The 12,146-nt window shown below is 27.4% G+C and overlaps 2 protein-coding genes across 2 annotated transcripts; both read right to left on the bottom strand.

Annotated features, from left to right (window-relative positions):
* Positions 1-297: 297 nt before the first annotated feature.
* On the bottom strand, positions 298-2,771 carry LOC127104883 (probable peptide/nitrate transporter At3g43790). Its single transcript, XM_051042026.1, has 14 exons — positions 2,681-2,771; positions 2,380-2,601; positions 2,243-2,290; positions 2,094-2,150; positions 1,939-2,020; positions 1,839-1,873; positions 1,710-1,759; positions 1,522-1,597; positions 1,260-1,448; positions 1,068-1,155; positions 825-910; positions 632-739; positions 480-524; positions 298-390 (listed from the first exon to the last, which is right to left on the bottom strand). Exons 1-14 carry the CDS (start codon positions 2,687-2,689, stop codon positions 298-300), a joined length of 1,188 nt encoding a protein of 395 aa, XP_050897983.1. The 5' UTR covers positions 2,690-2,771.
* Positions 2,772-2,874: 103 nt separating this feature from the next.
* LOC127104882 (uncharacterized) lies at positions 2,875-4,181 on the bottom strand. Its single transcript, XM_051042025.1, has 4 exons — positions 4,164-4,181; positions 3,386-3,464; positions 3,215-3,290; positions 2,875-3,120 (listed from the first exon to the last, which is right to left on the bottom strand). Exons 1-4 carry the CDS (start codon positions 4,179-4,181, stop codon positions 2,910-2,912), a joined length of 384 nt encoding a protein of 127 aa, XP_050897982.1. The 3' UTR covers positions 2,875-2,909.
* Positions 4,182-12,146: the final 7,965 nt, after the last annotated feature.

Raw genomic sequence — 12,146 nt, 5'->3', positions numbered from 1 at the left:
AATTTTTGGCTAACAAATATATATATATACCAATTCAAACCAATTTTTCCTTAAATGTATCAAAATATATACAAATTTATGTACACATTTACAAGTCATAACATATACTACAAACCATATCAATTTTAGTCTAGGCCTATAAGACTTCAGGATTATTGCAATACTAGTACTAGCACAATTGATTCAAACAATCACAAAGAAAATTAACATGAAAAAGTTTGTACAAACACATACAATAAGCAAGTTTATCTCACAATTTGAAACAATGAAAGATAGGTAGAGAAATCAAAGGGAAACTCACACTGCACCACCTCCCGCTGGACCGATTGCTTTGAATATTGACATTATAGTCATAGCAATGCCATTAGCTGCCCCTCTTTGATGTTGTTCCTGTTTTCCATTTACGCCACAATTTCCTCAAAATATAATATCAACTTTCAAAAAGAAATAAAAGCTTAGAATTAAAGAAAAAAAATTACCACGGCTCTATTTTGCATAATAAATAAACCAGTGATTATCGTCATCTGAAATTGAGAAAAAAATACTATTAGATAAGCTTGTAATACATACAGATGTTTGTTTGAAACGTGATCACTCATGATCGGTTAAATAAACAAAAAGATAAACTTACACTTAGAACATTCTTCAGAAGAGAAGCAATATTAATAACTAGGTATAGCGTAATGCCAGAAAGCATTGCTATGAAGGGGTAACTTTGCAACAGAGGTATTGATAAAACCTACATAAGGTAACAAGACATTTTTAGAACAAGAACCAATGTAATGCTGAGTTGCATTAGTTTCTACGAATGGAAAAAAACTTACTGCGGAGATGCGAGCAAATTTTATAGGTCCGAAAGCTCTTTCCAATGAAGGGTAGAGGAAAAGCTGGGAGACAATAAGACCAATACCTGATCATTGACCATTTGAGAAGAGGTTAGTTATTAAGCAGAATATCTTGAAAAATGAAATGCACAAAGCAATGTACCTGATATGTGACAAGGAAGGCTAGAAAATATGTTAATCCCAACACTAATAAATCTCTAGTGACACATATCAAAGACGTACCTGATATTGCGAGAACATCGCCTACATTATCAGTTGTAAAGTTCAAACCACCAAACCTTCCAGGACTAACAGCCCATAATGAGAAAACCTATCATGAAGTAGAATGGTGTTTACTTATATATCCTATTAGATTTAATATCTGTTAAGCAACATTATAAAGTTCAAATAAGTCACCAAAAGTAGGAATGGTACCTCTTGATAAGCAACATTATAAAGTGAGAAAATGCTGTACACAATAATAGATGACATTAATGGCCAGTTCAGGAAGAGGTTTTCATCTTTTTGGATTATTTTGTCGTCGTCATTACTTATGTTTCCAGTTTCTAAAGCTTCAGCATCATCAATAGACTCATTGCTTAGAGGGTGGTTGTGAAGTGTTTCCTACAGTGATGCAGGAATTTTGTGATCAAATGCTTATACATGTTTAACAAACTATGAAGTTGCTTACTCATACCGGAAGCCAGATGCATGCAATTGCTACCACAAATGCAAAAGCTGATACTGACAAGGAAGGCAAGAAATATGGAAACCTGCATGGTTTATGTTTTGACAATTAAAATAATCACATCAACAATAAGGATCGAAGGAAAAGCTGAATTGTTAGAACTTTATGATACTAAAAATCAAGTAAAATCCACTTACTTATCCCAAAATGAGTCTTTTGGAAATAGATGAGGGTATTTCACTGCTGGCTGCAATGTAAATTTCACACAGTATTAGCGAAACGAATAAAAGTGTCTTCAATTAAAATAGCTATGAAGCATCAAGTACCTGAGCCAAATAACCTCCCAATGCTGGTCCAATTACTATGAGAATCTATGTACAACCTATATTTGGTGACCACAAAAGCACTTAAAAACAGGGAGTCAGCAAGAAAACAACTTAATATGACTTGTGATCTGCTCACGACATATTGGACACTTTGATAACTTTGATCCACAGTCTCTGCAAGTCTGCATAAGAATTTCTTTATAGTTAGAGAAAGATTGGTAGTAAAAAAGGAACTACTTATATATAAGAGCTTACCATGTGTCCACACCCAAATGCCATGTCCTTCTCATTAGTCAGACATATAGTGCATGCCTACATTTCATAACAAATTCTTTCACCTTAATACTTGCACAAACAAAACTGTTGTTAACTTTATGTAAACACAACTCTGAAATCTTATTCACCTTATAATCTCTCAATTTTGTTTTTCTTTGAAGATCACTCAGTTTTGCCTAGCCAATAAAATCAAGAACAAAAACTGTAACACTTGTAAAATTTTCATCTAACAAACTAATTAAATAGTTGAGGCACAAATACGTACCTCGGCGACAATAGCTTTTGAATCGGAGAATGTAATATCTCTAATAAAATTCTCTTTAATTCGTTCAACATTTTTGCGCTCTTCTATAAGCTCTTGTTTTACTGCTTCAACTTCTCTTGTGGCGATTCGTGCCGTCTCGTGACTCCGGTTAGATTCTAGTGTAAGATACTGAATATCTTTATGCTGTTCTTGTAGTTCTTTCTTCAGCTTAGTACATTCACTCTTGCAAGGATGAATTAAGTCAAATATAAGAACCTAATACAAGAAATCCGGAAGGAAAAAAAAAGTAACTATAACATACCTCTACCATTTGTATATGTTTTTCAAACTTTTTCTTCTCTGCAATGTAATCCTGTGCTGCAATCTATGTGGTAATTGAATTAACCAACAAGAATTCATACAACAGAACTATAGAATTTTCAACAATAGAATACTTAGTCTCATCCAAAACCTGCAAGTGGTTTAGTCTCTCTTGTAAACCTTGTATCACAATGCAAGCTTTCTTCTCAGCATTTGTAATTGACTCATTTTCATTTCTCAACACAGACAACTATAAGAAGAAACAAACAAGTAAATGCTGTCATGAAGTTCTCAATTGATTCAATTGCTGAAGCGCAAGTTATTATGTGATAAACTACTTGTTTTTCAGATTCTTCCTTGAAACTTCGAAATCTTTCTCTAGCGAAACTCGCTCGCTTCTTCCACTCGTCACGCTCTGACCGAAGTTCGGAATTCTCTTTCCTAACATTAACAACCGAAAGCAAATACTAAGTTTGATGTTTTTATACAAGCAACAAGACATACTAAACATACAGAACAAATTAAAAAAAAATACCTAGACTTTACTAGTTCATCTTCAAGGTGTTTCTCCCATTGAGTTTTATGCACTTGTGGTTCCTTAGTAGTAGTAACTGAGAGATTGGAGTTGTAAATAATACAACACAATTAAGAAATTTTAGAAAATATTTTGAATTAAGGACAAGTATTAAAAGAAAGATGAAGGAACCAGGATGAAGCTCCAAATAGAGTGGCCTAGGTGAATGAATATTCTCTTTCTCTTCATTTGAATTCTTGAGCAATTCAACCTACAAAGAAAGAGTTAACTTGTGCCATGCTGACAGTTCAATCCAACTAATTATCTAACTGTGTTTACTAATCCTAATAGTTCCATTTCAAAATAACAACCAAGCATTTCATTCAACATACAATCAATGTAATTCCACTTGACAGCATAATGTAATAACTAACAATACGCTCATCTTCTATTTTTCTAACAGCCTGCGTAACTTATATTAGTAGTTGACACACATAGCCTACAAACTTAAATTCTGATTCACCCTAACAAATCTTAGCATAACTTTCATGCTAACATCAAATTCAATCCATATATAACAGTCCTTATTTCTAATTGTCAACATAACTCTAAGTTAACTTCAATTCTTCACTAACTTGACATCACTATTCCATTTCAACCTAACTGTTTTTCCACATCGATTTCATCTAACTACATTAAATTTAATTTCCTCAATCTAACAATCACTAACTGTCAGTTTCATAACTATTCTAACTACGCTAACCTAGTTCAATCTCTAACTGTCAACTAACATCACTTCAATTAATCAAGCTAATTGTTTTTGGTACTCTCTTAATTAATTCATTTCAATATTAAATACATTAATTTCTACTAACATAAAAAACTAATTTCACTTAACATTCGTTAACTTCAAATTCAAGCTCATAACACCTTTAATAAAATTTAACAGTGTTAACAAACTCATAACTACCTTCTTCATTGAATCCATTAACTTTAATAGTTCCCAAACTCTTAACTAACTTCCCTAAAAACCTACATGATTTAGTTGCTAACCCATCTATATATATTCTCATTCTCCCTCAATCATGAGGAATCAATCATTTTTCTGCACAAATCAAAACCACTCATTGAAAATTACTCTTAATTCGCTATGATTCTCACTCCATCTCTCTCTGCAAATCATCCTCACACTCTTATTTTCTGGCATAATTAACAATAATTCGAGCTTAAAAACCTACAAACTATTGTGATAGAAGAAGAAGAAGAAATCATCAATGGGAGGAAAGAGATAGAAGCATACCTCGGGATTTCTCTGCATTCTCCTCTTCAATATGCTCAACACTTTCCAGAGCAAGCCACTGCTCTGAAGGTAGGCTTTTCTTTTGTTTCTCTTGATTTCCTTTGAATCTTGTTACCAGTTTGTAGTATGAATGCTAAGAAACAATAGCCCTAAGCTCTGGAACCTGGATTAGGCTTCGTCGGCGTTTAATTTGAATTTCCTCTTTTAGGATTCTCGGTTACTTTACTTCGATTGGAAATTTGGCTAGGAGTTGATGAAAGCTAGGTTGAGATTGTGAAAGAGAGAATCAATGCGGGTAGAATGGGGTAGAGGTGAAGGTGTTTTAACCTCCACCATCGCCAGCGGCAATTTTCGGCGCGGCGAGGTCCTGGTATCCGGTGGTGAGGCATACTAGAGATGTGAGGAATGAATCTGAAATGGATCCGTATGAACCCTTTCACCTCTCTTGGCTTCATGGCTTGGGCCTAAGGCCATTGTTGTCCCATTGCATTGCTGACTAATTAATTTATTTTAATTAGACCTTAGACAGCGCTTTTGTGGAAAGCGCTTTCTAAGGTATGCCTTAGACAGCGCTTTCCAAAAGCGCTTTCTAACCCCCCCTTAGACAGCGCTTTTGGTTTTAATTTTTTTTTTAATTTAAAGACTTTAGACAGCGCTTTATCAAAAGCGCTGACTAAGGTCTATATTTAAAAGCGCTTTCTAAAAGCGCTGTCTAAGGGGGGGTCTTAGACAGCGCTTTTAGAAAGCGCTGTCTAAGACCCCCCCTTAGACAGCGCTTTCATTATTTTTTTGGAACATTTTCCGTGTTTTATTTTAATTTTAACCTTAGACAGCGCTTTCTTTTAAAAGCGCTGTCTAAGATGCGCTGTTAAAAGTCATTTTTGGCGTAGTGTTTATAGTTTTATAACTTTGTATCTTAGTGATGAAGAAACCTAGAATTTGGTGATGTAGAAGAAAAATATTAATTTTTTTAACATATAATATACCATAATACAATGTGAATATGACAAATACAAATAATATAGATCTTTATTACGTAATTTCACTTATTAACCTTTTATATTAAATATGAATCATTAATTTACAATCCTTTAAGTTTGTTACTTAATGATGAAGAAAACTAAAATTTGGTGATGGAGAAGAAAATTATAGAATTGTTTACATATAATATACCATAATACAATGTGTATATGGCGAATACAAGTAATATTGAGCTTGATTTTGTAATTACAATTATTACACATAGATATAAAATATGAATAATTCATTTATAGACCTTTATCTTTGTTTCTTAGTGGTGAAGAAACCTAAAATTTGGTGATGGAGAAGAAACATATAGAATTTTTTTACATATAAATAACCATATTACAATGTGAATATGCCGAATATAAATAATATAGATCTTGATCATGTAATTTTTTTACATGTAATATACCATAATACCATGTGAATATGACAAATACAAATAATATTAAGCTTTATTACGTAATTTTACTTATTAATCATTTATATATAATATGAATCATTAATTTATAGTCTTTTAACTTTGTTACTTAGTGATGAAGAAACCTAAAATTTGGTGATGGAGAAGAAAATTATAGAATTTTTTACATATAATATACCATAAGACAATGTGAATATAGCGAATACATATAATATTGAGCTTGATTTTGTAATCTCAATTGTTACCCATTTATATACAATATGAATCATTCATTTATAGTTTTTTTAACTTTGTTGCCTAGTGATGAAGAAACCAAAAACTTGGTGAGTAGAGAAGATAAATATTAAAACTTTTTTACAAATAATATACCATAGGGCAATGTGAATATGACAAATACAAATAAAATTAAGCTTTATTACGTAATTTCACTCATTAACCATTTATATATAATATAATTAATTAATTTATAGTCCTTTAACTTTGTTACTTAGAGATGAATAAACCTAAAATTTGGTGATGCAGAAGAAAATTATATAATTATTTTAGATATAATATACAATATTACAATGTGCATTTGTCGAATACAAATAATATTGAGCTAGATTTTGTAATTTCAATCGTTACCTATTGAAATATAATATGAATCATTCATTTATAGTTTTATAACTTTGTTTCTTAGTGGTGAAGAAACCTAAAATTTGGTGATGGAGAAGAAAAATATAGATTTTTTTTACATATAATAAACCATATTACAATGTGAATATGCCGAATATAAATAATATAGATCTTGATCATGTAATTTTTTTACATGTAATATACCATAATACCATGTGAATATGACAAATACAAATAATATTAAGCTTTATTACGTAATTTTACTTATTAATCATTTATATATAATATGAATCATTAATTTATAGTCTTTTAACTTTGTTACTTAGTGATGAAGAAACCTAAAATTTGGTGATGGAGAAGAAAATTATAGAATTTTTTACATATAATATACCATAAGACAATGTGAATATAGCGAATACATATAATATTGAGCTTGATTTTGTAATCTCAATTGTTACCCATTTATATACAATATGAATCATTCATTTATAGTTTTTTTTAACTTTGTTGCCTAGTGATGAAGAAACCAAAAACTTGGTGAGTAGAGAAGATAAATATTAAAACTTTTTTACATATAATATACCATAGGGCAATGTGAATATGACAAATACAAATAAAATTGAGCTTTATTACGTAATTTCACTCATTAACCATTTATATATAATATAATTAATTAATTTATAGTCCTTTAACTTTGTTACTTAGAGATGAATAAACCTAAAATTTGGTGATGGAGAAAAAAACTATATAATTATTTTAGATATAATATACAATATTACAATGTGCATTTGTCAAATACAAATAATATTGAGCTAGATTTTGTAATTTCAATCGTTACCTATTGAAATATAATATGAATCATTCATTTATAGTTTTATAACTTTGTTGCTTAGTGATGAAGAAACCTAGAATTTGGTGATGTAGAAGAAAAATATTAATTTTTTTAACATATAATATACCATAATACAATGTGAATATGACAAATACAAATAATATAGAGCTTTATTACGGAATTTCACTTATTAACCTTTTATATTTAATATGAATCATTAATTTACAATCCTTTAAGTTTGTTACTTAATGATGAAGAAAACTAAAATTTGGTGATGGAGAAGAAAATTATAGAATTGTTTACATATAATATACCATAATACAATGTGTATATGGCGAATACAAGTAATATTGAGCTTGATTTTGTAATTACAATTATTACACATAGATATAAAATATGAATAATTCATTTATAGACCTTTATCTTTGTTTCTTAGTGATGAAGAAACCTAAAATTTGGTGATGAAGAAGAAAAATATAGAATTTTTTTACATATAAAAAACCATATTACAATGTGAATATGCCGAATATAAATAATATAGATCTTGATCATGTAATTTTTTTACATGTAATATACCATAATACCATGTGAATATGACAAATACAAATAATATTAAGCTTTATTACGTAATTTTACTTATTAATCATTTATATATAATATAAATCATTAATTTATAGTCTTTTAACTTTGTTACTTAGTGATGAAGAAACCTAAAATATGGTGATGGAGAAGAAAATTATAGAATTTTTTACATATAATATACCATAAGACAATGTGAATATAGCGAATACATATAATATTGTGCTTGATTTTGTAATCTCAATTGTTACCCATTTATATACAATATGAATCATTCATTTATGGTTTTTTTAACTTTGTTGTCAAGTGATGAAGAAACCAAAAACTTGATGAGTAGAGAAGATAAATATTAAAACTTTTTTACAAATAATATATCATAGGGCAATGTTAATATGACAAATACAAATAAAATTGAGCTTTATTACGTAATTTCACTCATTAACCATTTATATATAATATAATTAATTAATTTATAGTCCTTTAACTTTGTTACTTAGAGATGAATAAACCAAAAATTTGGTGATGGAGAAGAAAACTATATAATTATTTTAGATATAATATACAATATTACAATGTGCATTTGTCGAATACAAATAATATTGAGCTAGATTTTGTAATTTCAATCGTTACTCTATTGAAATATAATATGAATCATTCATTTATAGTTTTATAACTTTGTTGCTTAGTGATGAAGAGACCTAGAATTTGGTGATGTAGAAGAAAAATATTAATTTTTTTAACATATAATATACCATAATACAATGTGAATATGACAGATACAAATAATATAGAGCTTTATTACGTAATTTCACTTATTAACCTTTTATATTTAATATGAATCATTAATTTACAATCCTTTAAGTTTGTTACTTAATGATGAAGAAAACTAAAATTTGGTGATGGAGAAGAAAATTATAGAATTGTTTACATATAATATACCATAATACAATGTGTATATGGCGAATACAAGTAATATTGAGCTTGATTTTGTAATTACAATTATTACACATAGATATAAAATATGAATAATTCATTTATAGACCTTTATCTTTGTTTCTTAGTGGTGAAGAAACCTAAAATTTGGTGATGGAGAAGAAACATATAGAATTTTTGTACATATAAATAACCATATTACAATGTGAATATGCCGAATATAAATAATATAGATCTTGATCATGTAATTTTTTTACATGTAATATACCATAATACCATGTGAATATGACAAATACAAATAATATTAAGCTTTATTACGTAATTTTACTTATTAATCATTTATATATAATATGAATCATTAATTTATAGTCTTTTAACTTTGTTACTTAGTGATGAAGAAACCTAAAATTTGGTGATGGAGAAGAAAATTATAGAATTTTTTACATATAATATACCATAAGACAATGTGAATATAGCGAATACATATAATATTGAGCTTGATTTTGTAATCTCAATTGTTACCCATTTATATACAATATGAATCATTCATTTATAGTTTTTTTAACTTTGTTGCCTAGTGATGAAGAAACCAAAAACTTGGTGAGTAGAGAAGATAAATATTAAAACTTTTTTACAAATAATATACCATAGGGCAATGTGATATGACAAATACAAATAAATTAAGCTTTATTACGTAATTTCACTCATTAACCATTTATATATAATATAATTAATTAATTTATAGTCCTTTAACTTTGTTACTTAGAGATGAATAAACCTAAAACTTGGTGATGCAGAAGAAAATTATATAATTATTTTAGATATAATATACAATATTACAATGTGCATTTGTCGAATACAAATAATATTGAGCTAGATTTTGTAATTTCAATCGTTACCTATTGAAATATAATATGAATCATTCATTTATAGTTTTATAACTTTGTTTCTTAGTGGTGAAGAAACCTAAAATTTGGTGATGGAGAAGAAAAATATAGATTTTTTTTACATATAATAAACCATATTACAATGTGAATATGCCGAATATAAATAATATAGATCTTGATCATGTAATTTTTTTACATGTAATATACCATAATACCATGTGAATATGACAAATACAAATAATATTAAGCTTTATTACGTAATTTTACTTATTAATCATTTATATATAATATGAATCATTAATTTATAGTCTTTTAACTTTGTTACTTAGTGATGAAGAAACCTAAAATTTGGTGATGGAGAAGAAAATTATAGAATTTTTTACATATAATATACCATAAGACAATGTGAATATAGCGAATACATATAATATTGAGCTTGATTTTGTAATCTCAATTGTTACCCATTTATATACAATATGAATCATTCATTTATAGTTTTTTTTAACTTTGTTGCCTAGTGATGAAGAAACCAAAAACTTGGTGAGTAGAGAAGATAAATATTAAAACTTTTTTACATATAATATACCATAGGGCAATGTGAATATGACAAATACAAATAATATAGAGCTTTATTACGGAATTTCACTTATTAACCTTTTATATTTAATATGAATCATTAATTTACAATCCTTTAAGTTTGTTACTTAATGATGAAGAAAACTAAAATTTGGTGATGGAGAAGAAAATTATAGAATTGTTTACATATAATATACCATAATACAATGTGTATATGGCGAATACAAGTAATATTGAGCTTGATTTTGTAATTACAATTATTACACATAGATATAAACTATGAATAATTCATTTATAGACCTTTATCTTTGTTTCTTAGTGATGAAGAAACCTAAAATTTGGTGATGGAGAAGAAAAATATAGAATTTTTTTACATATAAATAACCATATTACAATGTGAATATGCCGAATATAAATAATATAGATCTTGATCATGTAATTTTTTTACATGTAATATACCATAATACCATGTGAATATGACAAATACAAATAATATTAAGCTTTATTACGTAATTTTACTTATTAATCATTTATATATAATATGAATCATTAATTTATAGTCTTTTAACTTTGTTACTTAGTGATGAAGAAACCTAAAATTTGGTGATGGAGAAGAAAATTATAGAATTTTTTACATATAATATACCATAAGACAATGTGAATATAGCGAATACATATAATATTGAGCTTGATTTTGTAATCTCAATTGTTACCCATTTATATACAATATGAATCATTCATTTATGGTTTTTTTAACTTTGTTGTCTAGTGATGAAGAAACCAAAAACTTGATGAGTAGAGAAGATAAATATTAAAACTTTTTTACAAATAATATACCATAGGGCAATGTTAATATGACAAATACAAATAAAATTGAGCTTTATTACGTAATTTCACTCATTAACCATTTATATATAATATAATTAATTAATTTATAGTCCTTTAACTTTGTTACTTAGAGATGAATAAACCAAAAATTTGGTGATGGAGAAGAAAACTATATAATTATTTTAGATATAATATACAATATTACAATGTGCATTTGTCGAATACAAATAATATTGAGCTAGATTTTGTAATTTCAATCGTTACTCTATTGAAATATAATATGAATCATTCATTTATAGTTTTATAACTTTGTTGCTTAGTGATGAAGAAACCTAGAATTTGGTGATGTAGAAGAAAAATATTAATTTTTTTAACATATAATATACCATAATACAATGTGAATATGACAGATACAAATAATATAGAGCTTTATTACGTAATTTCACTTATTAACCTTTTATATTTAATATGAATCATTAATTTACAATCCTCTAAGTTTGTTACTTAATGATGAAGAAAACTAAAATTTGGTGATGGAGAAGAAAATTATAGAATTGTTTACATATAATATACCATAATACAATGTGTATATGGCGAATACAAGTAATATTGAGCTTGATTTTGTAATTACAATTATTACACATAGATATAAAATATGAATAATTCATTTATAGACCTTTATCTTTGTTTCTTAGTGGTGAAGAAACCTAAAATTTGGTGATGGAGAAGAAACATATAGAATTTTTTTACATATAAATAACCATATTACAATGTGAATATGCCGAATATAAATAATATAGATCTTGATCATGTAATTTTTTTACATGTAATATACCATAATACCATGTGAATATGACAAATACAAATAATATTAAGCTTTATTACGTAATTTTACTTATTAATCATTTATATATAATATGAATCATTAATTTATAGTCTTTTAACTTTGTTACTTAGTG

This window comes from Lathyrus oleraceus, chromosome 7, assembly GCF_024323335.1.
Source record: "Lathyrus oleraceus cultivar Zhongwan6 chromosome 7, CAAS_Psat_ZW6_1.0, whole genome shotgun sequence".
Taxonomy (NCBI): domain Eukaryota; kingdom Viridiplantae; phylum Streptophyta; class Magnoliopsida; order Fabales; family Fabaceae; genus Lathyrus; species Lathyrus oleraceus.
This window is presented reverse-complemented; position numbering and strand designations above follow the sequence as displayed.